This window comes from Meles meles, chromosome 7 (genome assembly GCF_922984935.1).
Source record: "Meles meles chromosome 7, mMelMel3.1 paternal haplotype, whole genome shotgun sequence".
In the NCBI taxonomy this organism is placed as follows: Eukaryota; Metazoa; Chordata; class Mammalia; order Carnivora; family Mustelidae; genus Meles; species Meles meles.
In genome coordinates this window covers 59,324,832-59,348,108 of record NC_060072.1, presented here as the reverse complement: position 1 = coordinate 59,348,108, position 23,277 = coordinate 59,324,832, and the positions used below count along the sequence as shown (strand labels likewise).

General features: G+C 39.9%; 1 protein-coding gene across 1 annotated transcript in view; it reads right to left on the bottom strand.

Moving 5' to 3' along the window:
• The window catches only part of DERA (deoxyribose-phosphate aldolase), a 110,773-nt gene extending 92,627 nt beyond the window's left edge, over positions 1-18,146 (bottom strand). Inside the window, exon 1 of the mRNA XM_046011957.1 lies at positions 18,029-18,146. Coding sequence (XP_045867913.1) covers positions 18,029-18,059 — 31 coding nt within the window. The 5' untranslated portion in view covers positions 18,060-18,146. The remainder of the gene's footprint in view (positions 1-18,028) is intronic.
• Positions 18,147-23,277: the final 5,131 nt, after the last annotated feature.

The window sequence follows — 23,277 nt, the reverse complement described above, 5'->3', positions numbered from 1 at the left end:
CTCCTCTGACCCTCCCCCATCTCATGTCTCTCTCTCTCTCTCAAATAAATAAAATCTTAAAAAATAAAAATAAAATTTGTATATCTGAATTTTGAAACCCATGCCTACTTTTACCAAAAAAATTTGCTATTCTAGTTGAATGGCATAGAAGTACTTGTCTAGGGGCGCCTGGGTGGCTCAGTGGGTTAAAGCCTCTGCCTTCGGCTCAGGTCATGATCCCAGGGTTCTGGGATCGAGCCCCACATCAGGCTCTCTGCTCTGCGGACAGCCTGCTTCCTCCTCTCTCTCTCTGCCTGCCTCTCTGCCTACTTGTGATCTCTGTCTGTCAAATAAATAAATAAAATCTTTAAAAAAAAAAAAAAAAGAAGTACTTGTCTATGATTATTTACCTAACATGGTCATAGAGTGGCACCAAGGAGACTGACCTGACTGAACACCTACTCCAAAGTCTGGGTGTGGATCAGTTTCCACAGATGCTGATGGCAGAAAAAAAAATTAGGAAAATAATATGGGATGAATAAATTACCACCTGGCCAAAAACAAACAAACAAACAAACAAAAAACAAACACCCCAGTGATACCTACCTTCTATCATATTTTGATATGAAGGAAAGTGAATCACTGTAAAGGTATTGGGTACATCTCTAGTTTTAACCTCATTACATTCCCACAAACACTGGGGTTCCAACTGCCCTAGGTCCTTTGAATCTCTTCCTCATAACCACATGTTACAGTCTAGTCAACAAATATCCTTGTTCACAATCAGTTATTCGTTGGCTTTAAGGTCAGAACTTTCCACCATCCCTACTGAATTTGTGTAAAGGGAAGAGTAAATAATTCTCATTGTGGCTTACCACGTTCCAGGCACCACGTCAGCTGCTCTACTTGTAATACCTCATTTAATCTTCACAATCATTCTACGACCTAGCCTTTATCTATCACCTTATTTTAAGTGTACAAATTCAAAAATCACAGATGGACGAATCAGGATCTGAATCCCAGGCAGTCTGACTTCAAAGTCCAACTTCCTTTCACCCCAAAAAGCTCTATGTAATTAAATGGGTAACCATCTCAAGCACAGATCTATTTGCAGAAAATTTTAATCTGGGTCATCTAGAACTACAGAACCAAATTCTCAAACTTGAACCAAGAGTTCATCCTTTAAACTATGTGAATTGAGCGAACAGCCAAAGTGAAATAAGTTTGGAAAGAAAAAGAAAAATTTAAAAAGAGAAACATTTCTGGTAGAGCTACCATATGTATTACACAAGCCTTAAATCACCTCCTCCGTACCCTTTGATTTGCAGAAAATATCAAATGCTTTCCAGATCCCTACTTACCACCGTCTCATGCTCTCTGGTAATGCCTTTATCTGTGTTCAAAAATATATTTAAACACACGCAGAAGGAGCTTGGCATGTAGGTGTACCCCTTGAGCAGCAGGCATCTAACATGTGCTAAATACCCTGCCTGTAAGCAGACAGGGCTCGAGTTGATATTGTCTTCCAAAACAAACAAACAAACCCCCGCTACATTATGGAGCACAGTGATTGCCAACACTGCCTGGGAATATTTGTTCCAAACTGAATCTGAGTGGTATTCACCACCTGCTGGGTGCTGATTCAAAACACGGCTTCCCCCAGCACCTCATCTCTTTCTGCGGTGTCTCCTCAGCAAGTTCTTTCATGGCACAGGTTTTGACAAGGCGGCTGATTTTCCCGGTGCTTTCAGATGCTCTGTGACAAGTCATCAGAAACTTTAAGCCCCACCGCCCCTCCTTACACAAAGTCATTAGATGTGCCAACTCCAAAGCTGGTCTGAGTGAGCTCCAGGATAACAACACGGCGGCCACGTTCATCTGGAAGCATTTCCCCCTGGAGGTACACCCCAGGTACCCTGGGCTTCCCGCAGCCAGCTCCTCGGGGTCGGGGGAACCCGAAGCAGCTGTGGAAATCATGCAACTGTGTCAGCTCTCTAGGGGAGCTGGGTGTTGTCCTGTTTTCACAGAGAAGGCTACTCCTGTCTGCAGGCAGAATTTAACAGCTGGAGAAGGCTGAGAGACTTGACTTAAGGTCGACTCGACAAAACAGAGTGGCCAGAAGAGAAAACGGTGGGATTTCAGGTATAGCAAGAAGGACCCCCCCACCCCTGCCATCACCCAATATTCCCTATGGGTAAATATTTCAAATTACACAATTAAAGTATCATTCCTTGGTACTTATTAAAGCTAGCTTTCCCAGAAACACGTATCTCCTCATGCCATCAGTCTCTCAATCATGAGTGGGAAGTGTATTTTCTGTTCTCCCAGTGTTTAAACAAGGAGAAGGGTACCCTGAAAGTAGACCCCTCAGAGGTGTGTAAGGTGTGCAACAAGAGGCTTGTGCACCCAGAGGCAAAACGTCCCCTGCTTCATAAGGAGTATCCCCGACATCAGCTGACTCTCAGTTACTCAGGGACTAATGATCCAAACAGGTAGATCTAGGCCCCTGGCCTTTTCCCGTTCTCATTGCTTGCCCATGGCATGTCCAGCATATAGCCCAAACTGTAGTTCTGTAACAACAGAATGTTTTTCTACAGATACACATCAAAGTTGTAGGGGCAAAACGGCTTGATGTCATTTTGAGTTTAAGTTACTACAGCAAAAAAGGAGGGCGAGTAGAGCAAGTGTGGCAACATTGATTTCTGTTGTAACTGGGGGACAGGTATATGAGTTCATTGCACTAATCTCTCCACTTCTGTGAATGTTTGAAAACCTTCATAATTAAAAGGTTAAAAAGAATCAATTGGTCCATCAATATATATTTATTAAGAATCCTCTAGGAGCCCAATATAGAACTGGTGACATGAGATAACAGTAAACCACTGCTTAGAAAGAAAAGCAGGCAGGCTTCAAATTTACCTTTCGGGCATGTTGCCAGGAACCAAAGAGCAAGGAAAGGAAAGGGCTCTGATCCGTGTGTGAATAGGGATTTCACAGCATCCGCAGATGGTGTTCATGCACACGACTCGTTAGAAGAGCCCAGCAGCATTTCCCAGACAAGGCTCCTCATCTGGACCAGAGAATTAAAAAATGATCTGAATGACTATTTTCTCATTCTGCCCCATGGAGAATACCCTTCTGGATGCACCAGAGAGAACTTAATTCGTGATATATAATGGATGCCTTAGGGCAGTAAGGCTCAATTCTCATGCAGAACCCCAACTGCAGAAGGCTACTACTAGAACCTCCTCCAGAACCCTCCTGCTCTTAGTTTATTTATTCACATTTCTAGTAACCCTGAGGCTCTTGTCTCAAGCACATTAGAAACAGCAAACAAATCAGAAGGTAGGAACCTCTACAGAAGAGTGATCACAGGAAAGAAAATTTTAAAGTTTATTAAAAATGCACTCAGTGAGCCAAAAAAGCAAAGCAGCCTCACCACCTAATTAGAGGAAAGTAACTCTAAAAGCCTCATGAGTCCATTTATGCCTTTTATATTAGAAGTTAGTATTTACTGAGTACTTAGAATCTGAGAACTTACAAGGAGTTACATGCTTGCAACAATGATCCTCTAAGCCCCCCAAAACTCTTAAATTCTACTCAGTGTACTCTCCATCAGACAGGAACTAAACCTTCAGAGTTCTAGTGCTCCATGGGATAAATCTGGGGAATTTTTATTTCCTTCTTTATATTTAAGAATTTTTAAAAATTTGTATAATGACTGTGTATTGCCCTTGTAAGTAGACCAAAACATCTTTTAAAGATACTTAATTTTTACAAAAAAAAAAAAAAAATTTTACAAAAAACTTTAGGTCATCCCAGGTGACCTAAGTTTTAAACATGTTAAGTACTCCACAGTGATCCATTCTCCAAAGTTCACAGATAGGTATGCATCTTATACAGTAGTTATTGTCCTTGGTGTTAAGGAAAATGTGATAAAAATGGTGAGAAGAAAACTTATAGAGAAAAAAAATCAAAATAATTAAGGGTTAAAAGACAGCTCTCAAACAAGAGGAGTAAGTTTCCATAGAAGGTGGCAGAGGATCGGGCTTGACCTGGGCCGGGGCGGGTAGAGGTAACAGGAACAGGCCAAATGACCCAGGATCCTCAAAGAAAGAACAGAAGCGTTGAAATTTGCACACCAGGCAATAAAAAACCACAGTAAGTTCCTAGAAAAGGCAACATTGCCTCTTCATTCATTCCATTTAATAAACGCTGATTAAAAACAAATTACTTACGTCATGAAAAGTACTGTTCTAAGTGCAAGGAAGGACACGGAGACCTAACAAACACAGATCCTACCCTCAAGCAGCTTATTAATAAAGTATCATGATAACATACAAACACAAGATGGAAATCAGTAGGTACTGGAAGAGAAGGCAGAGGACCTCAGCAGACGGTGATGAACAGTCCAATAGAGGAAACAAAGACTCTTCAGAGAGAAGATAAAATAATGAAAACAGTATTTTAGGGCTGCCTGGGTGGCTCAGTCATTGAGCGTCTGCCTTAGGTCATGATCCCAGGGTCCTGGGACAGAATCCTGCATTGGGCTCGCTGCTCAGTGGTAAGCCTGTTTCTCCCTCTCCTTCTCTTACTGCTTGTGTTCCCTCTCTCTCTCTGTCAAATAAATTAATACAATCTTAAAAAACAAACAAACAGGGGCGCCTGGGTGGCTCAGTGGATTAAGCCGCTGCCTTCGGCTCGGGTCATGATCTCAGGGTCCTGGGATCGAGCCCCGCATCAGGCTCTCTGCTCCGCAGGGAGCCTGCTTCCTCCTCTCTTTCTGCCTGCCTCTCTGCTTACTTGTGATCTCTCTCTCTGTCAAATGAATAAATAAAATCTTTAAAAAAAATATTAAAAACAAACAAACAAACAAACAAACAGTATTTTAGGAAGATTACTGGAATAATGGCTACCATCTATCAGTCACTTACCAAGTTAAGGGTGATCCAATAGTATTTCTCATTGAATACTGACACTAACTCTGCCACTCAGGCATTCGTTCCATTTGACAGATGAGGAAACTGACACTCAGAGATGAAATCACTTGTCCAAGGTCACTCAGGACACATCAGGGCTAAGATTCAAACACAGGTCTCTATGATTTTATACCCAACTTACTTCTAGAATGCTATACATACAATCAGTAGAGTCAGGAACACATTTACTTAATTTCAACTATTCGACATGTAACTTTAACAGAATTTAACAGACATTTCTATTTCCAGTCTTATGAGAAGTCCTCTCTAGCTAAACCCATTCACTACTTCCTGAGAGCACTATTTTGCTGTCCCCACTAACTCAAGTATTTCCTTTGACTAAAGACAGTGGTTATGTTAATTTGATTAAGTAGGGGTATATACTTCTCATGAAATGGAAGTACATCTCAAAGAAAGCAAATAATCAAAATAGAAAATCTAAGAAGACAAATGTATGTCTTCTGTGTGAACAAACGAGAAAAAGTTGAGCCGAATATAGATTTTTCCTGGGGCCGATAAGACAGACCAGACATGGAGAAATCAGCTATAAGGCCACCATTGTGATTTAGATATGTCACAGAACAAGCCAAGCATAGGAATAAAAGAGAGGAAAAAAGGGTGAATCCACAAGATATTTTTTATGGAAGATACAGTAAGACTATAATCAATATTCTGCCATGCAGAGGAATAAATACAAAATAAAAGGCTCTGCCTACATAAAGATTTATGAAGTCAAGATGTACACTCATGAAACATCTAGAGAGAAAGAAAATATATATTCAGTCATGTTCAATCATCAGAGAAGAGGGGGAAGGGGAATGTAAAACAATCACTGGAACTTAGAGCCTCAAAAGCCAGAGAGGTCTGTGATGGCCAGGGGAAGAATAAAAACGTATGAACTCCAAGCACAGGGAATATCATAGACCTATGATTCCACAGAATAGTAATTCTAAGTAATGACCAGAAGATTCAAAAGTTCAGAACTGGAAAGATTCTCAGAGATATGTCTGATTTTTTGTTTAATTTTTTAAACAGACTTCATTCTTTTTTAAATTTAAACTTTATTTTTTCAGTGTTCCAAAATTCACCATTTGTGCATCACACCCAGTGCTCCATTTGTTAGGGAAGTTTAGGTTCACAGTAAAATTGAGCAGAAGGTACAGAGACTGCCCATCTCCCTCGGCCTCATACATGCACAGCCTACCCCCATTATCAATATCCCCCACCAGAGCGGGACAGAGGTACAACCGAGGAGCCTCCATCATGTAAGCCAGTACACTGACATCCCCTGCCCGAGATCACAGGACCAGATGCAGAGGTAGGACAAAATGCTGAAGTCCCAATCCTACATTCTTCCCAAATAAACCAAAATGCATTCAGTGAGGCATACATGGCCAAGTAGATTCCCACCATTCATCCCACAGGATACCAAATTTCAACTTGGTCTGTAGAAGTAACCACGGTCATTTGCAAAAACAACTTTGTTTTGGGAGCACTGTTAGCATCGATGCCTGTTGCCAAGAAGCTTCATGCTAATCACTATGCCCCTACCCCCACCGTTTCTCTATATTATGTAACTACCAAGGGAATACCACAACCAATTAAACACAGTATCCATCTATAGATTGAAACAGATTTTTTTTCCTCCTGAAGCCAGATCTATGGAGGTGTTTTCACTCACAGAAATCTGGATCAGATCTTTGCCTATGTGAATAAATTTCCCACAGTATTTTAAAATGATAATCTAAAGGTTAATAAGCCAACGTTGACTGGTTCATCATTTGAAAGAGGGCAGCTGCATACAGTGATGACGAGCAAAGCCGCTATGGGTATAGCAGTGAGCTTCCCCAGTGACTGTAGTTTGATTAAGGGAAGTTTCTCAAGGGCAGGGACTCCTAATTTCTACTGCTCTTGTGCCTTTCACAAAGACATGGAAAGTACAGAATATATAGTAGGTACTCTCCCTCTATATATATACACATATATGTACATATATATGTGTGTGTGTGTATACACCTGCTGAATAAAAGAATTTGAATTATAATAATGACTGTATCCTGAAGAGTCAAAGTTGGGAAATAAAGAAAAAAGAAAATAGGGGCACCTGGGTGGCATAGTCGGTTAAGCATCCAACTTTTGATCTCAGCTCAGGTCTTGATCTCAGGGTCCTGAGTTCAAGCGTAGCATGGGGTGCATGCTGGGTGTGGAGCTTACCTTAAAAAAAAAAAAAGGAAAATAAACTCTGCTTATAAAGACAGAAGACTAAGATATGTTTCTTGTTTCTTCTTTGGAAAACTATCAAAAGCACTGAAGTTTCTCCCTATGCACTAAAGAGAAAAAAATCTCCCTCAACACATCAAAACGTACAGAGCTTGAGCTACTTGGCCAAATACAAATATAACAAGAACTGTCACAACCTACCTTCCCACCAAATTCACAATACAAACTTAATCTCCAAGGAAACATCAATATTTTTTTTTTCACCAAAAAATTAACTAAATCACCCTTCCTGGTAGATCACCTTGCATCTCCAGGTAATGAGAAATGTCTGTCTGCTCCAGTGCCTGAGAACACGGAGAAGATACACTCAGGTCAATTTCCAAAATCACCATGAAAAACACTTATATTTCCCATTAGTCATTGGCATTATTTGAATAAAACATGCTCCTTTTCAGACACAATGAACTTTCAGTTAGGTGCAACCAGGTACCTGCCTAACCCCCTTGATTTTTCCAAAATGCCTTCATGCTCATTTCTTCACTTCCTGCAATCAAAAAATAAAAGGCTAATTTCTGCTCAAACTTGCTTACAGAAATGTTGCTAGCCAAATATAAAAAATATGATAAAGTAATTACATGTAAAAAAGTGACAGGCAGAGGATTTGTCAGAAATGATTTAGAGTAACTGAAGATTCTCTGACCCTATAATTAATCTGGGTTACTCTACAATTTCCTTAAGGGTTCTGAATCTGAAGTGTTCACAGGAACCCCCTGGGGAGCTGGGGAAAATGCAGATTCCTAGGCTTCTCCCCCTGCTATGGCTTCTTAAAGCTACTGAGGGGCTCAGAAATGTTCATTCAAGGATCTCAATATCTGAGATGAGGGGTCTGCATACCTTGAGTACTCTGGACACCTAGTTTAGTATCAAATATTAAATCTGAATGAAACTTCACACACACACACACACACACACACACACACACACTCCTACCCTGTGACCATGGGGACAGGAGTGTGTCCAATAGGTGTTCAGTTGAAAAGTTTATCCAAATCTGTATTACAAGAGTAGTTAATTCCGATATTCTTACCAGACTCCAAAGACAGCAATCTTGACCTCATTAACCACATTCCAAAAGAACCAAAGCACCAGTTAAGTGGCAGTCTTTCAGGAAGTAATTACCAGAAGCTACTCTTATCTCAGACTTTGCTTTAGGGGAGAAGACCTGACTATACAAAGAGAGTCAGAAGTTGCAGACAGTGTCTCAACATTTTAAAATTCTGTAGAGTTTGCTGGAGCTGAGATGAAACATTTATCCTTCTCTTGCAACCACTTTGGTTTCCAGGGGACTGACTTACAGCTGAGGCAAGCTGACGAGAGGTACAACCGTTAGACACACACACAACACGCACCAAAGTTAACTGAAAAATTTCAAAGTGCCTTTTTATGCCTTTAACTCAAAGACGAACACATTTCAAGGTGACCCAATCCTCAAGTGACAGACAGTGTTTTAAAAGGGCAGAGCTCTCCACTTAAACAATTTCGAGTGACATGTTTAAATCACATCCTCAAGGGTTCTATCTGCTGTCCTATTTACTAGTCTTTCTTTCCTGGCAGAGGCATCCCATTTTAAGTGAGAGCCTGAAGTTCATCTTCCTTCCTAACAATTAAAATCTACGGGGCTTAGATGCTTAAAAAAATTTTTTTTAACTTAAGAGGCACCACAGAGGACTTTCAATTATTTAATTATACGACCAACCCCAATTATTACTTTATAGCTTTTTTTCCCATTTATCAGAACAGTATCAGAATAATAAGAGACAGCTTCATCAACACTCACAAACAATAGAAGACTTATAGGGTAAAAAAGCGTTCATAAAAGGATGCCCAATTTAAAATCTAAGAATGTACATAATCGTTATATTGACTGTGTATGTATTTCATACATAGAAGAGGAAGATTGTTTTCTTTCTTCACTAAAATATTACTCTTAGTCCTTATAAGAGAATGAGAAGATTACACTAGAAATCTAAAAATTGGGCTCCTATGGTTAACGAAACACACCATACCGGTTTTACTTAATCCCTCTGCAGAAACTACCCCCTGTCAAAAATATCCCCTCCCCTAAACTGTCTGTGAATTCCTCTGTATCTCTGCAAACTGACTACTTCTCCGTAATGATTTACAAGACTATCTCCCTTAGTTGACTGGGAGCTCCACGGAGAACAGAGAACAAGTAATGCTTACTTTGAAATCCAGCCATTACTATAAGCATCCAGAAACAAGTGCCATGAACACCAGGCACTCCACATAATTTGTTTTTTTAAAAAACTGTAGAAATTTATAATATATAAGAATAAATTTTAAATAAATAAATAAATTTTTAAAATGTATTCTGGTCCCCCCTTCCCTTTCTGACCATTGTTTAGAGAGGGCGGGCGGGGGAGGATAAGCAAGGTTTTTATTATAGAGAGAGATATAGATAGATGATAATTAGATAAATATACAGTAAATGTGTGTGTGTGTGTGTGTGTGTGTGTGTGTGTGTGGTGTACAGTAAATACATTCTCTAGCTCTGCCAAGTGGGAGGCTTAGGAAAAGAGACACTCCATTTACCATGAGCAGACCAACTGCCCAGATCTTGGCTTCTAAATACCATTATCCATCAGAAGAAACACTCCTTGGAGAAATGGTTGGCTTTGGTGCTAGGGCAGGGAAAGTATAAAATAAGCCTGATGTGAAGCTGAAAAATGAGAAAGTACTTGAAAGTAACGGTCATGGGGCGACTGAGTGGCTCAGTGGGTTAAACCTCTGCCTTTGGCTCAAGTCATGATCTCAGGGTCCTGGGATCAAGCCCCGCATCGGGCTCTCTGCTCAGCAGGGAGCCTGCTTCCCCCTCTCTCTCTGTCTGCCTCTCTGCCTACTTGTGATCTCTCTCTCTGTCAAATAAATAAATTTATAAAAAAGTAACAATCATGTCAAAAAGAGAAACCAAGCTAAAGGGGCCCCCATTACCAGAATTGGAAACAATCTGAATATTAAATAATAAGAGTAATAATTATGACCCTTTGGGAAGATATGAAGCCTCAATTGGAAGTTTGCAGAGACAGGATATTTAAATAGTTGCAAAGCATCACCCCACAGGGAAGCCTGGGTGGCTCAGCAAGTTAACTCTTGGTCTCAGCTAAGGTCTTGATCTCAGGGTTATAAGTTGAAGCCCTCCATTGGTTAAAAAAGAACAACAACAACAACAAAAAGTACACCCCCACAAAGGTTAAAAACTAACTTTACTGTGGGAGGGCTAGCAGATACCACCTTAACCGAGTGATCAAAATGAGCATCATCCATAATGAGACAAATCAAAATCGTGTGCTTACCTAAGAGGATGCAACAAGAAGAACACAGATCTGTTCTGTGATATTCCTACCAAAAATGCATAACCTGCATCTAACCTCAAAACAACAAATGCAGGGGCGCCTGGGTGGCTCAGTGGATTAAGCCGCTGCCTTCGGCTCGGGTCATGATCTCAGGGTCCTGGGATCGAGCCCCGCATCAGGCTCTCTGCTCCGCGGGGAGCCTGCTTCCTCCTCTCTCTCTGCCTGCCTCTCTGCCTACTTGTGATCTCTCTCTCTGTCAAATAAATAAATAAAATCTTTAAAAAAAAAATGCAGACAGAAACTGAGGAACATTCTACAAAGCAGCTGGCCTATAGACTGCAAAAGTGTGAAGACCCTGCAAGTCAATCAAAGACTACTGATTCCTTACTGAAGAAGAATAAAGGCACAGGACAAAGGCAACATGTGATTCTGAGCTGGATTTTTTTTTTTTAATAAAGTACATTATTTGAACAACTGGCTACACTTGAGTGAAATTCATGGATTGGATGGTAATAATGCATCAATGTTAATGTTCTCATTTTAATGGCTGCAATGCCATTGTAGCCATTGAGAAAAGGATCCTTGATGAAATACTCAAACATCCAGAAGTAGTGACACATCATGTCAGTCAGCCATTTTTCTCAAATGGTTCAGAGGAAAAAGATCTTTCTACTATCCTTACAACTTTACTAAAAGTTTGAAACTGTTTTAAAGTTAAAAGAAAAAAGTATAGCAAAAAAAAAAAATTTTTTTTGTTATTCTGGTTTATATTCCATATTTAATGAGATAATAAATTCATCATTACCAATATCATAATTACATAAGAATAATTACTTTCATGTTATCTTTCTTTCCTAGAACCTAGAATATTGTGAACATGTGCATAAGCACACACGCACATGCGTGCATACAGACGACTCCCCCCCACACACATGTAGCTATGGTACAAAGAACTTTCAACCAGAAGTTCTGGGTTTGAATCATGACCTCAACTCTTACTATGAAACATTAAACAACTTACTTATGCTCTCAATGCTTTAGTCTTCTCATCAATGAGATAATTAATACTTTTCCACAAAGGATTACCAGAATTAAAAGAGAAAATGTTTGGAAAATTACCCTATTAAACCTAAAAAATATATACATATGTTAAGTATTAAGGAGAAAAAGTAACTGGATTCAGATATAAAATTCACACTAACTTAAAATATTGTACAAATCAATTTTAATGTTAAAAAAATCACAAGTTAACTCCACTTGGGCCACTCTCTGCAGAAATCTATAAATTTTTAAATTCCATTCTTACTTAACCTGAGCTACAGCCAAATTTTCACATGCCATCTAATAAAGAATATGCTATCCTACTGTTTTTAAGCAGGGATTGACTTTTGTAACTCAAAGACAGATTTTAATATCCTTCTGTCTCACTAACTAGCTAAATGGAATTCTTCAAGGGTGATTTATGTCATTTCTCCCCTAAAATCTATAGATGCCTTAAACTGTTTGCCTTGTTTACAACTAAAGAGATTTCAGTTCTCAGGAAACTACAGAGGTCTCAGAAATCCAAAAACAAAATGAACAAAATTCATCTCAAATGAACAAAATAAAATAATTACAAATTTTCAGTATTTTTTTTTAAAGATTGTATTAATTTGACAGAGAGAGAGCAAGCAAGCATAAGCAAGGGGAGCGGCAGAGGGAGAGGGAGAAGCGGATTCCTCGCTGAGCAGGAAGCCAGAAGTGGGACTGGGTCCCAGGACCCTGGGATCATGACTGGAGCTGAAGGCAGATGCTTAACCAACTGAGCCACCCAGATGCCCCAAATTCTCAGTATTTATTTTCTTTCCTTCTTATTTTTTTTTTTAATCTTAAGATGACATCAAGAGACAGGATTGGTTCTTAAACCCAGCAAGCCAAGGTAAACCTAAAGAAAGCTGGAGTTTTATAAAAATACAGAGACAAGAAAAAGAAATAAAAAAACCTAAAACCCCTTTACTCTGATCACTTGGCAATTACTCCCAGGTCCTCACCCCATGATGCCCTGAGGCACATCAGCATATCTACATAAAGAATTCCCAGGAGCACCTGGGTGGCCCAGTTGGTTGAGCATCCAACTCTTGGTTTCAGCTCATGTCATTATACAATGGGTGGTGAGATCCAGCCCCACCCTGGGCTCCAAGGTCAGTGGGGAATCTGAGATTCTCTCCCTCTGCCCCTTCCCCTGCTCTCTCTCTCTTGCTCTCTCTCTCAAATGAATAAATAAATCTTAAAAAAAAAAAAAAAGTTCCCAGAGAAAGGCTGGTTTTAACATGTCATCCCAGAAAATTTCTTACTCAGTAACACATAAACCTACTCTCCTAACGTGCCAAAGAGTGGGTATTTCCATTCTCTCTGAAGATAAACTTCATCTTCTCTGAAATAAACTGCAGTGGTTAAGATGTGGATTACTGGGGGGCGGTGAGGGGCACCTGGCAGGCTCAGTTGTACAGCACTTGAGTCTTCATCTTGGCATCATGAGTTCAAGCCCCACATTGGGCACAGAGTTTACTTTTTTAAAAAAGGGAAAAAAGAAGAAAGAAAGAAAAAAGTTAAAAAAAAAAAAAAAAAGCTGTGGCTTATTGTAAGAAAAGACACAGGGCAAAACCTAAGAGAGTCACCAGCTGTTGACTTGCCTTCTCTTGTATTACAGATTGAGTGCCCCCAACTAGCACCCAGAGACCACATGTGGTGGTGAAGCAGGCAGCGTCAGCACCAAATCACCTAGGTTTGAAATCTGGCTCTGCTGCATCACCACTGCCTAAACTCTGCCTAACTGGTTTTCGGCAAGTTACTTAAAACCCTCTGTGCCTCAGTTTGCCCATCTGTAAAAAGGGCATCATAATAGACTCTTCACAGGGCCGTTGTGAAGAGTAATTGAGATAACAAAAAAACGTATTTAACACAAGGCCCGGGCACATAGCTGGAACTCTGTGTTAACTACTATCTTTGTACCTAGCATCCAGGCACAGTGTCTGGCATATGGCTGGTGTTAAGGAATTATTCTCAAGCATCCTGTGCTTGGCCTAACTTTAAGATTTAAAATTTCATCCCAAATTATTTTTTTAAAAATTGTTTAAAGATAACTTTGTAGTGGAAAAATCACTATTACCAAAATCTGCATTCTACATTAAAGTTATGCTTTAGCAGGAGGGGCAAAAACGAGCTCCCTATATTCTTGGTTCTTATCTAAGTTCCTCAAGGGAAAATAAAAAGTTATAACGTAAGAAGACAGAACACTTGGTTATCACAACCCATTTAAGGTACGGTTTAGGCATATCTATCTGATTTCTTAGACAGACAAAAAAAAAAAAATAACTGCTTATCACATTTGCAATCATTTTAATTGTAGCTCTAGCATGATGCCCAGCTTCTGAATCAGACCCAGGTCTGTGAAAGCAGGTACTATCCTTGTCCATTTTGTATCCAAGGTAACACTACCCGGGGCACAACTGGTACTCAATAACTACCTTTAGAATGAATAAATGTGCTTCCTAAAACACAAAATCCATCATGGTTCTTGGTTTGGCAACTAGCCAAGGCTAATCTCCTTTATTTGTGTTTTAAACAAATAAGCTACCCTTTCTGTTTGTTCTGACCTGCACTACAGAGAGTACCTCCACAGAGTAAAATAATCCTTATATTCCTCAGGAATCATGGTCCCTGATCATTTCAATTGAGGACATATGCCTAAACCCATCTCTTATTAATGCTATACAAGAAAGCCAGAGAATTGTCTCTATCCCTCCAAACTAAAATTCAGCTTGCAATTACTTTTTTTTGTTACTGTTTTTCAGAGAACTTTGAAATTTTTCTTTCTGTACATAAGAGCTTACAGATATACAGATACTGGGTAGGGAGATCCTTAGAAGTCACCTAATACAATAGCCCCATTCTCCAGATGCCTCCAAAGAAAATCACATTTGAAAGGAAGCCACATAGTCAACATCCTTCATAAGCTTCTTGACACAAAAGTAACAAATTTAAATTTTAATAATATTCAGAAAAGAGGAAGGTGTTCATCCACCAGCACCTGCCTACACAGAAGGTCTAGGTGGATGCCCCAGTTCTCCTAAGCAAGGAGTAGTTCTAAATTCATTTGTTCATCAACAGACATGTTTGAGGGCCTCTGGTGTGGTAGACATTATTCTAGGTGCCTGAGACACCTCCGTGAGCAAAAAGAAAGATCACTGCCTGTGTTGTAGCTACATTTTAGGAGATGCCTAGGAAAATAAAGAACATCGGTCCATTTTAATAGAATACATAGGGCAGGAAGCGTTCCATAGCACCATAAGATCATTAAGCTAGTGGTTTTCAAACTCGGGTGTGCTTCAGAACCCCTCAGAGGACTGATCAATACTCAGAAGGCCCAACCCCACCCCAGAGCTTCCGATTCATTAAGATCTCAACAGGGCCTGAGAATTTACATTTCTAATATGCTTTCATACACTGCCAACACCGCTAGTCCAGGAAGTAAACTTTGACAACCACTGACCTACTTGGAAACAAATCAAGTAGCTTGGCCAGAGCCATAGGCTACTCAATACCATGCTCAGATTTAGGGGGTTTTTCCCCTTCTGACTCCAAACTGATTAAGCTTTTATGAGGATACAGCTGTCATTTATCCACTCAAGGCAAACACAGCCCAAAGAAAAAGATTTTTTAGCTTTATGCTTGATTTGGAGAAAATCAGAAAAGAATGTTCTAAGTATAAAACACCTTAAGCATACAGCACTGATCACTAAACACGGACATAAAAATTAACATTAAAGTTAGAGGATTTGGGCGCCTGGGTGGCTCAGTGGGTTAAGCCTCTGTCTTTAGCTCAGATCATGATCTCAGGGTCCTGGGATCGAGTCCGGTGTCGGGCTCTCTGCTCAGCGGGGAGCCTGCTTCCCCCTCTCTCTCTGCCTGCCTCTCTTTCTACTTGTGATCTCTGTCTGTTAAATAAAATAAAATATATTTTTTTAAAAAGTTAGAGGATTTGTTCTTTCTTTCACATATCAAAATGCCATGATAAAAGAATGTTTTCCCTAACGGGTCTTATCATGAGGGTGAGGTTCAGTCTCAAATGAGCCTATTTATTTTTAAAAAGTCTATTAATTAGAACTATATACACTAAAATATAAACAACTGATTGAATTAGTAATAATTTTAGTCTTTTTGTGCTAATTGTATTTTCTAACATTTTTACAATAAACATGAATTCTTTTGTAACAAGGGAATACAAGTTAATTTCTTTAAAAAAGCAGTGACCGTGTTTATTCAAAAAGACTTTTAATTAGAAAATTATAAAAGGCATCAGTTAGTATACTGCATAAATTAATACTGAATGATTTTTCCCCCAGTACATAAATAATTCAAATAACTTATTTTACATTTTAGGCTAAACCTCTGTCTGGACTAATGATTAATACCAGAGAAGGAAAAAATCCTTGAAATTTATCTGATTTTATTTAAACAAAGAGAATAAAACAAAACTATGATCCTTTAAATAGTTGCATAAAAATCAAATTTACTATTATTCTATATAGCAATTGTTTTTTATCTTTACTGTTACTTTAACAAATGTAGGGATGTAATGCTAATTCTAATAAAGAAAGCAAAATGTCATGTGTCGATTATGCCAATTAAAAAAAAGAAAGTAAATATGGGGGCACCTGAGTGGCTCAGTGGGTTGAAGCCTCTGCCTTCAGCTGGGGTCATGATCTCATGGTCCAGGGATCAAGCCCTGCATCCGGCTCTCTGCTCAGCGGGGAGCCTGCTTCCCCCTCTCTCTGCCTGCGTCTCTGCCTACTTGTGATCTTTGTCAAATAAACAAATAAAATCTTTAAAAATAATAATAATAATAAAAAATTTAAAAAGAAAGTAAAAATGGCTTCAATTGTATTTCTTGAAAAACAATAAACAAATGTTTAAGTTTTGAAAGAAGAGTGGAGTGTCCTCAATCTGTACAAAGTTAGCCATATCCCTGATAATACCAAGGTAAGACCTACACTCAATTCCTGTACCCCAATGACTATCTTTTTGGACCTCCTAATCTAAGGAATACTCATTTATTTTTTTTTTAAGATTTTTTATTTATTTATTTGACAGATCACAAGCAGGCAGAGAGGCAGGCAGAGAGAGAGGAGGAAGCAGGCTCCCTGCAGAGCAGAGAGCCCGATGCGGGGCTCGATCCCAGGACCCTGGAATCATGACCTGAGCCGAAGGCAGAGGCTTTAACCCACTGAGCCACCCAGGCGCCCCGGAATACTCATTTATTACCAAAGTCCACATTTCAGGGATACTCATTTATTACCAAAGTCCACATTTCAGGGATACAACTAGAATTTAAAACATAATCTGCTAAAGGGCAATGACTAAAGGAGAATCAATTTGGTGAAGAAATCAAGTGTATTTATAAAGACACATGGTCACCATTTAACAAAAGTTCTGGACTACCTCTAAGTGTAGACGATTTCATCAGGATGGTCACCTTCAAAGGAAAAAAAAAGTGCCTTGTATGTATTATATAGAATCATAACTAATTTTCTGAAAATCAGGCCTAAAACCAGAATTCTATACCATACTATTATTAACTCTTCCTAGGTACCCACAAAGTACCAAACACTTTAAATCCTCTCATTTGATCTCCAAATCGCCCTTAGAAGTACAACCATTTTACAGACTGAGAAACTTAAGCACAGAGTGATCAAGTAATTTGCCCAAAGTCACACAGCTAAAATGAAGATCCAGGATACAGATATCCCCAGCTGTAATACTTAAACTGAGAGCCTCTGATTATGGGTCTCATGTTTGAATTACAAAATTTTTACATTTTAGGAAATCAGAACTAAATTTTTCTTGCCAGTCATATTTGATAATATCAGTAAAAATGAAAAATGATAAAATAATCCAGGCGCTTTCACAAATCTCTGTAATTCTAAAATCATACACAATTTACAATGAGTTATACAGCACAGCGATCTGACAACTTTTCCACCAGCACGGACGTTTTAGGGGTATGGCTGTGGTAAAATTATCTACGGAAATCCAGCATTCTATCGCACAGGGGTTCCATTGAGCGGGTAAAGAGGGTTTTTATCCTGTTTTATTTGGGTTGGGGGTTTTGTTTGTTTTGGGATTCGAGGGTTTTGGGGGTTTGTTTTTGGAGTTTGTTCTTTGCAACCAGGGAGCTAGAAGGTGAACGACTTAAGCTGGAAAATGAGAAGTCGAGTCCTTTCCTACGTCTTCCGCTCACCACACAAGGCCTGGGTGACAATGTGCACAAGAGTTCCTAAGTCTCGGCGGACTGGCCTTTGCTCGGGGTGCGGGCGGACCGAACTGGTGCCGCAGCTTCCCGCCAGGGCGAGTACGCCTGGCAGCGGACCCCAGGGCACCGGGCGGCGGCGGCGAAAGGCGAGGGAGACGGGCGGGGACGACCCGCGGGGCCCTTACCCAGCTCAGTGCCCCGGTTGCGCGCGGACATGGTGCGGGTCGCTGCAGCAGTCGCCGGCTCCTCTCCGCCCAGCCACCCTACGCCCAGTCCTTCCTGCTTCCCGCCCGCCTCTCGGCGTCGTTGCGCTCGCCCCGCCCCGCTCGCTCTGGGGGCAGGGCCGCGGACCTCGGTCCCCACGTCCGACCTCGGTCTCCCGGTGCGACCTCGGTCCGCGGCCCTGCGGGGAGGTCCTGCCGCCCCTCTCCTGCCCTCTGCTCCCAGCTGTGGGACTCCAGCACTGGCTCCCGAAATAATGCTACCAAAACCCGTTTTATTTTTATTTTATTTTTTAAGATTTTACTTATTTATTTGACAGAGATCACAAGTAGGCAGAGAGGCAGGCGGGGGCGTGCGGGGGGGTGGTGGTGGTGAAACAGGCTCACTACTGAGCAGAGAGCCTGATGGGGGGTTTGATCCCAGAACCCTAGGATCTTGACCTGAGCCAAAGGCAGAGGCTTTAACCCACTGAGCCACCCAGGCACCCGTTTTAAAATGTTTGAAGTGCAAAATGCACTGAATAAATATGTTTAGAAACTTTATAATGTGAGATTAAATAACGAGAGGGGAGAGGATCCCTCCCAGTTCTGTCCAAGCGCAGAGCTCTGCAGCCCCATACCTGAAGGGCAGCAGTGTAAGGGCGGCCAGCAAGCAAACAAGGGCCCAGAGCACACTCTGACTTCCAAACTAGACAGGAGCAGCAGTTCTGTTGCCTGGCAGCGGGAGCCCTGGGCGGGGGTACGACACCAAGGTGCGAGAAGTCAGGTTTCTCAGCATAGCACTGATAGTAATTAAGTGGGACACTGGGCACATCAATTACCTAAGCTTCACTTTCCTAATCTCTAAGAAATGACCTTGACAATTTCTTGGAGTTCTAACTTCTGAATCTGTGACACTAACATTTTTTTCAGCCTAACTTCTCTGTAACCAGAAGGTTAAAATTGTCTAGAGTCAATCAGAGGCACCTCCACTTTGTTGGGAGAAGGAAAACTTGGTTGTGGCTTGTCCACAAGCCAGTCACTGTGCTAGGTGTTTTTAGATACATGATAGCATTTGAGTCTCAAAACAATCCTGCCAAGTATGCATTATGTCTCTATTGCTACACCTGCAGACACCAAGGTTCTGAATAAAGAGGCATCCTGGTATAGTGGAAACTGAGTAGGTTCCAAAAGGTTCAAATCCCTTGATGTACCAGCAATTCCACCTAATAGGTGGTTCTAGGAATGTTACTACTTGTCTGTAAAATGGGGAGATCAAAATCCATATGCCTTGCAAAGCTGTTGAATGTGTGTAAAGTGCCTAAGAAACATTATTACATGCAGTAGATGCTCAACAAATGGAAGCTGTTACTGTTATTGTCAGGTTCACACAACAACTATGGGGCTAAATAGAAAAAGTAATCCCAGTCTTACTCCCCTACACTGAGTTGCCTCTCTGCTTTCTCAAGACACAGCTATTGCTCAGTATTCTGAATGTGTCTAGATTCTACTCATTCTTATAATAGCATTTTTCCTTTATTTTTATTTTAACCTGGAAAAAGTGAAAAACAGGCCTTGGCAGACTGGAGCCCTTGCAGCTAGACCACGGTGCTCCCAAGTAGAACATCAACAACTTCACAGAATATCAACATCATCCAAGGTCACTGTAACCATGATTGATCAACAAAAATAAGACCACGCGTACTCCAAATAAACATGAACTTGTCCAAACCACAAAAATGAAAAAAACAAAACAAAACAAAACAAAAAACAGTTCCTATCCTGGCTAATGTAAGTAACTGTCACTTCTTTATCCATCAGCTTTAACATAACCCTATAATTCTTGTATTTTAAATAAGAATTAAGATGCCCTGTCATGGAATTATCACTCCTCCCAGCATCCAATCTAGAGTAATGTTCTGCTTCCTTGAACCTTCTCCAGATCATGTAACAGGAGCTCAAATCCTATGTCATTTCAACCACTGTCTTACTGAGAGACCTCACATTTCCACATGAGTGTCCACATGAGAACACATGAGTGTTCTTTCATGTCCCAATAAATCCAATAAATCCAATAAACCCATGTATCCAACTATAGGATGGTTCCTGTGGTCTTCAGCTAGAAAGCACTGACGCCCCTAAAAGATACAAAGACAATAAATTTTGCTTTTAGGGGCAGGTACAACTCTAAGCCAAATTATAAGCCATTTCTTATATATCCACATATAAACTTACTAAAACATAAGCAGTGAAATCCTAACTTAGTTGAAACACCAGAATCAGGGCAGCCTCCTACAGCAGACATTTTAGCAATGTATCTGACAAACATTTCTCAAGGACATTTTCTAAAATTGACCTGTTGCTAATACTAATCTGGAATTAATCTCTGTAGTTTGAAAATAAGTTAAATTGTCAGGATTCAGGATAGTAGGGATAGAATGCAAAAGGTGAGGGGTTTTTTGTTGTTGTTGACTTATTCAAAGTAAGCTCTGCCCAACATGGGGCTTGAACTCACAACCCTGAGATGAAGAGTCACATGCTCTACCAACTGAGCCAGCCATGAACCCCACGGAAAAAAATTTAATGGAGAAGGGCAAGTTTCATTTTGTGAATTTTGCTTTTAAACTTACTGTGTTCTGAAACTTTTGGATTATCCCTAGGCCAAGGCTTCTCAAAGAATGATCTGTGGACTACCACTGCTACACTGGAACCTCCCAAGAGTTTTTTCTAATGCAGATTCTAGGCTTACCACCAGCCCTACTCAATCGGAATCTCTAGGATCCTGGAATCCATATTTTTAAGGATTTCCTTCACAAGATGTTAATGTAACCTAAATGTAAGGAATCATCAACCTAGGGGCAGAGAAGACTAAACTATGCATGCCAGTCTGGAGTTATGGCCCAAACTGGTTCTTACAAGAGTAAAATCCTTTCAAGTACTAAGTATTATTTCTCTAATCCATGCAAATTTTGTTCTCTTAAATATAACTTTTAAATTGACAGATAGATTACTTGCCTTCCCATTCCCATTCCTTCAGTTGAAATTAAAGCTCTAAGAATATATCACATTTATCTTGAAGCCTCAAGAAACTGCAAGACCTGGGAGTTAGGAGTAATTCAACTGGTAACTTCCAAAGGGCATGGACCTTCTGTGTTTGGCTCTTGATAGGCCTAGGGTCTAGTGGAGTCATTGCCCCACAGTAGTCACAAGTGTTTTGTTAGATGAACGACTGCATATTTCTAGCTGGGTTATTTTTCTTACAGTGGTAACAGTTTTATCCAGTCCAATTCCATTTGCCTATGATTTCTAAAAGCATGCACAGATTCCTTAGGTAAATACTGACTTGGATTATGGATTGTAACCAGTTTTTCTAAGTCAAGAGGGAAGGTGTAGAAGTAGGCAAAAGTATGAATGTCAGAATTGACACACTTCAGAACTGGAAGGACACTTAGAGAGTATCTAACTCCTACCTCACTGTGAAATAAGAGATTAAGAATTATATTGAGTCTTTTATAGAAGCTAAATTTATTCAATTTAAGTAACAGTTCTTTATCCTGAGACTAGCTCTTTCGCTACCAACTTGGATTTTTAAAAATCTTTTCTCTTATGAAGACTATGGTTGTAGGAAAAAAAAATGTGTTAACCACCTCACTTGCCAAGATTAGAAGCAAACCATTCTATCTTACCCTGATCTATTCCTTTTTTTGATTGGTCCCAAAATCCCAAAGTTAGAGAATCATTTATAGAATAAATATATAATACTAAGTGCTTCCTACAAGTTAAGTTCTTACACTAATTATCAGTGTTTCAAAAAAATCTGTTAAGTATTTCAAAAGAAAATCTATGTGTGAGACCTACCATCTCCTTTTACAGAAAGAAATTAAGGCTCAGAGAAATTAGTCTAAGTTCTAGAGGGTGGTTTAAAACCCAGGCAATATAACCCTACAGACCATACAAGTGCTGTTCCCACTATCTTGTTGAAGCAAAACTCATTAGACCAACCATTTAACCTCTGAAAGTCAGGTTCTCTGTATATAAAATGGGTAATATCTTACCTTCATTGGGTTATTGGAGATATTCTGATGTTCTATTCTATTATATAAAGTGACTCAACCTGCAAAGTATTATCACTGTTCATTAGCTATCATTTAGAGGCTTTGGCCTTGTTTCCACAGGTGAATTTGTTAGATGCCTCCTTTGTGCTTTCAGGAACTCTGTTGATTCTCAACTGGTCTACGTTGCACTCTACCCACTGGCAATTGTGCATGCATTCTTGTAAAGAAAGAAGAGATAAGCCACCTGAGAATGGTCTTGCTCCAGTAATTTTTTTTCCCTTAGGAATCCCCCTAGTATAAGAGTCAACAGGTACAGTAACTTATATGGCAACCCAACAGGAATCACTTGTTTCAAAATATTAATCCTGATGTAAAACATAGGTAGCTACTAAAGAAATGTTCTTCCCTAGTCTGCATTTTCAATTCCCATTTTGTTGTTGCTCCTCCTGGAAAATTACATCTATGTGCCCCACCCCTCTGCCCTTAGTCTCAAAGAAGAAAAGGCAGCTCAATTAATAATTCTACTGAAGTTGAGCTATTAAAAATGTAACATCTTAAATTATAAATCATGGCACATATTTACTATACTATTTTATAGCCATTAAAAAGAATGCATTGAACTTTACTGATTGGAAAAATTCTCAAGACAATTTACTGACCACACTCAATCCTGGGTGAAACCTCTGGATAATACTACAACTGAGAAGTAGTGCTCTCTCTCTCTCTCTCTCAAGTAAATAAAATCTTTAAAAACAAGCCAGCAGACGACTATTAAATGCTGCTGAAGGTTTAGTAAAACAAGAACAGAAAAGTGATTAGGTTAGAAACATAAAGAACAGTGGAGACTTTGACAAGTGCAACTTAAGTAGATATGTGCTTGACCTTTTTGCTGAAGTTAATTCTACTAGAAAATTCTACCATTACATAGTGTGATAGGGCAGACTAATGGCTTCCAAAAGATGTCCATGTCCCACATGCACACACGAAAAGATTGTCCATGTCCTAATTCCTACAAATATGATCTTATATGGCAAAAAAAAGTTTGCAGATGTCATTAAGAATCTTGAACTGGGAAATTATCCAGGTAAGTCCAATGTAGTCACACATGTACTTTTAAGTGAAAGAGGGTACACGAGAGTCCAAGATTTGAAGATACTAAGCTGCTGGCTTTGAAGACAG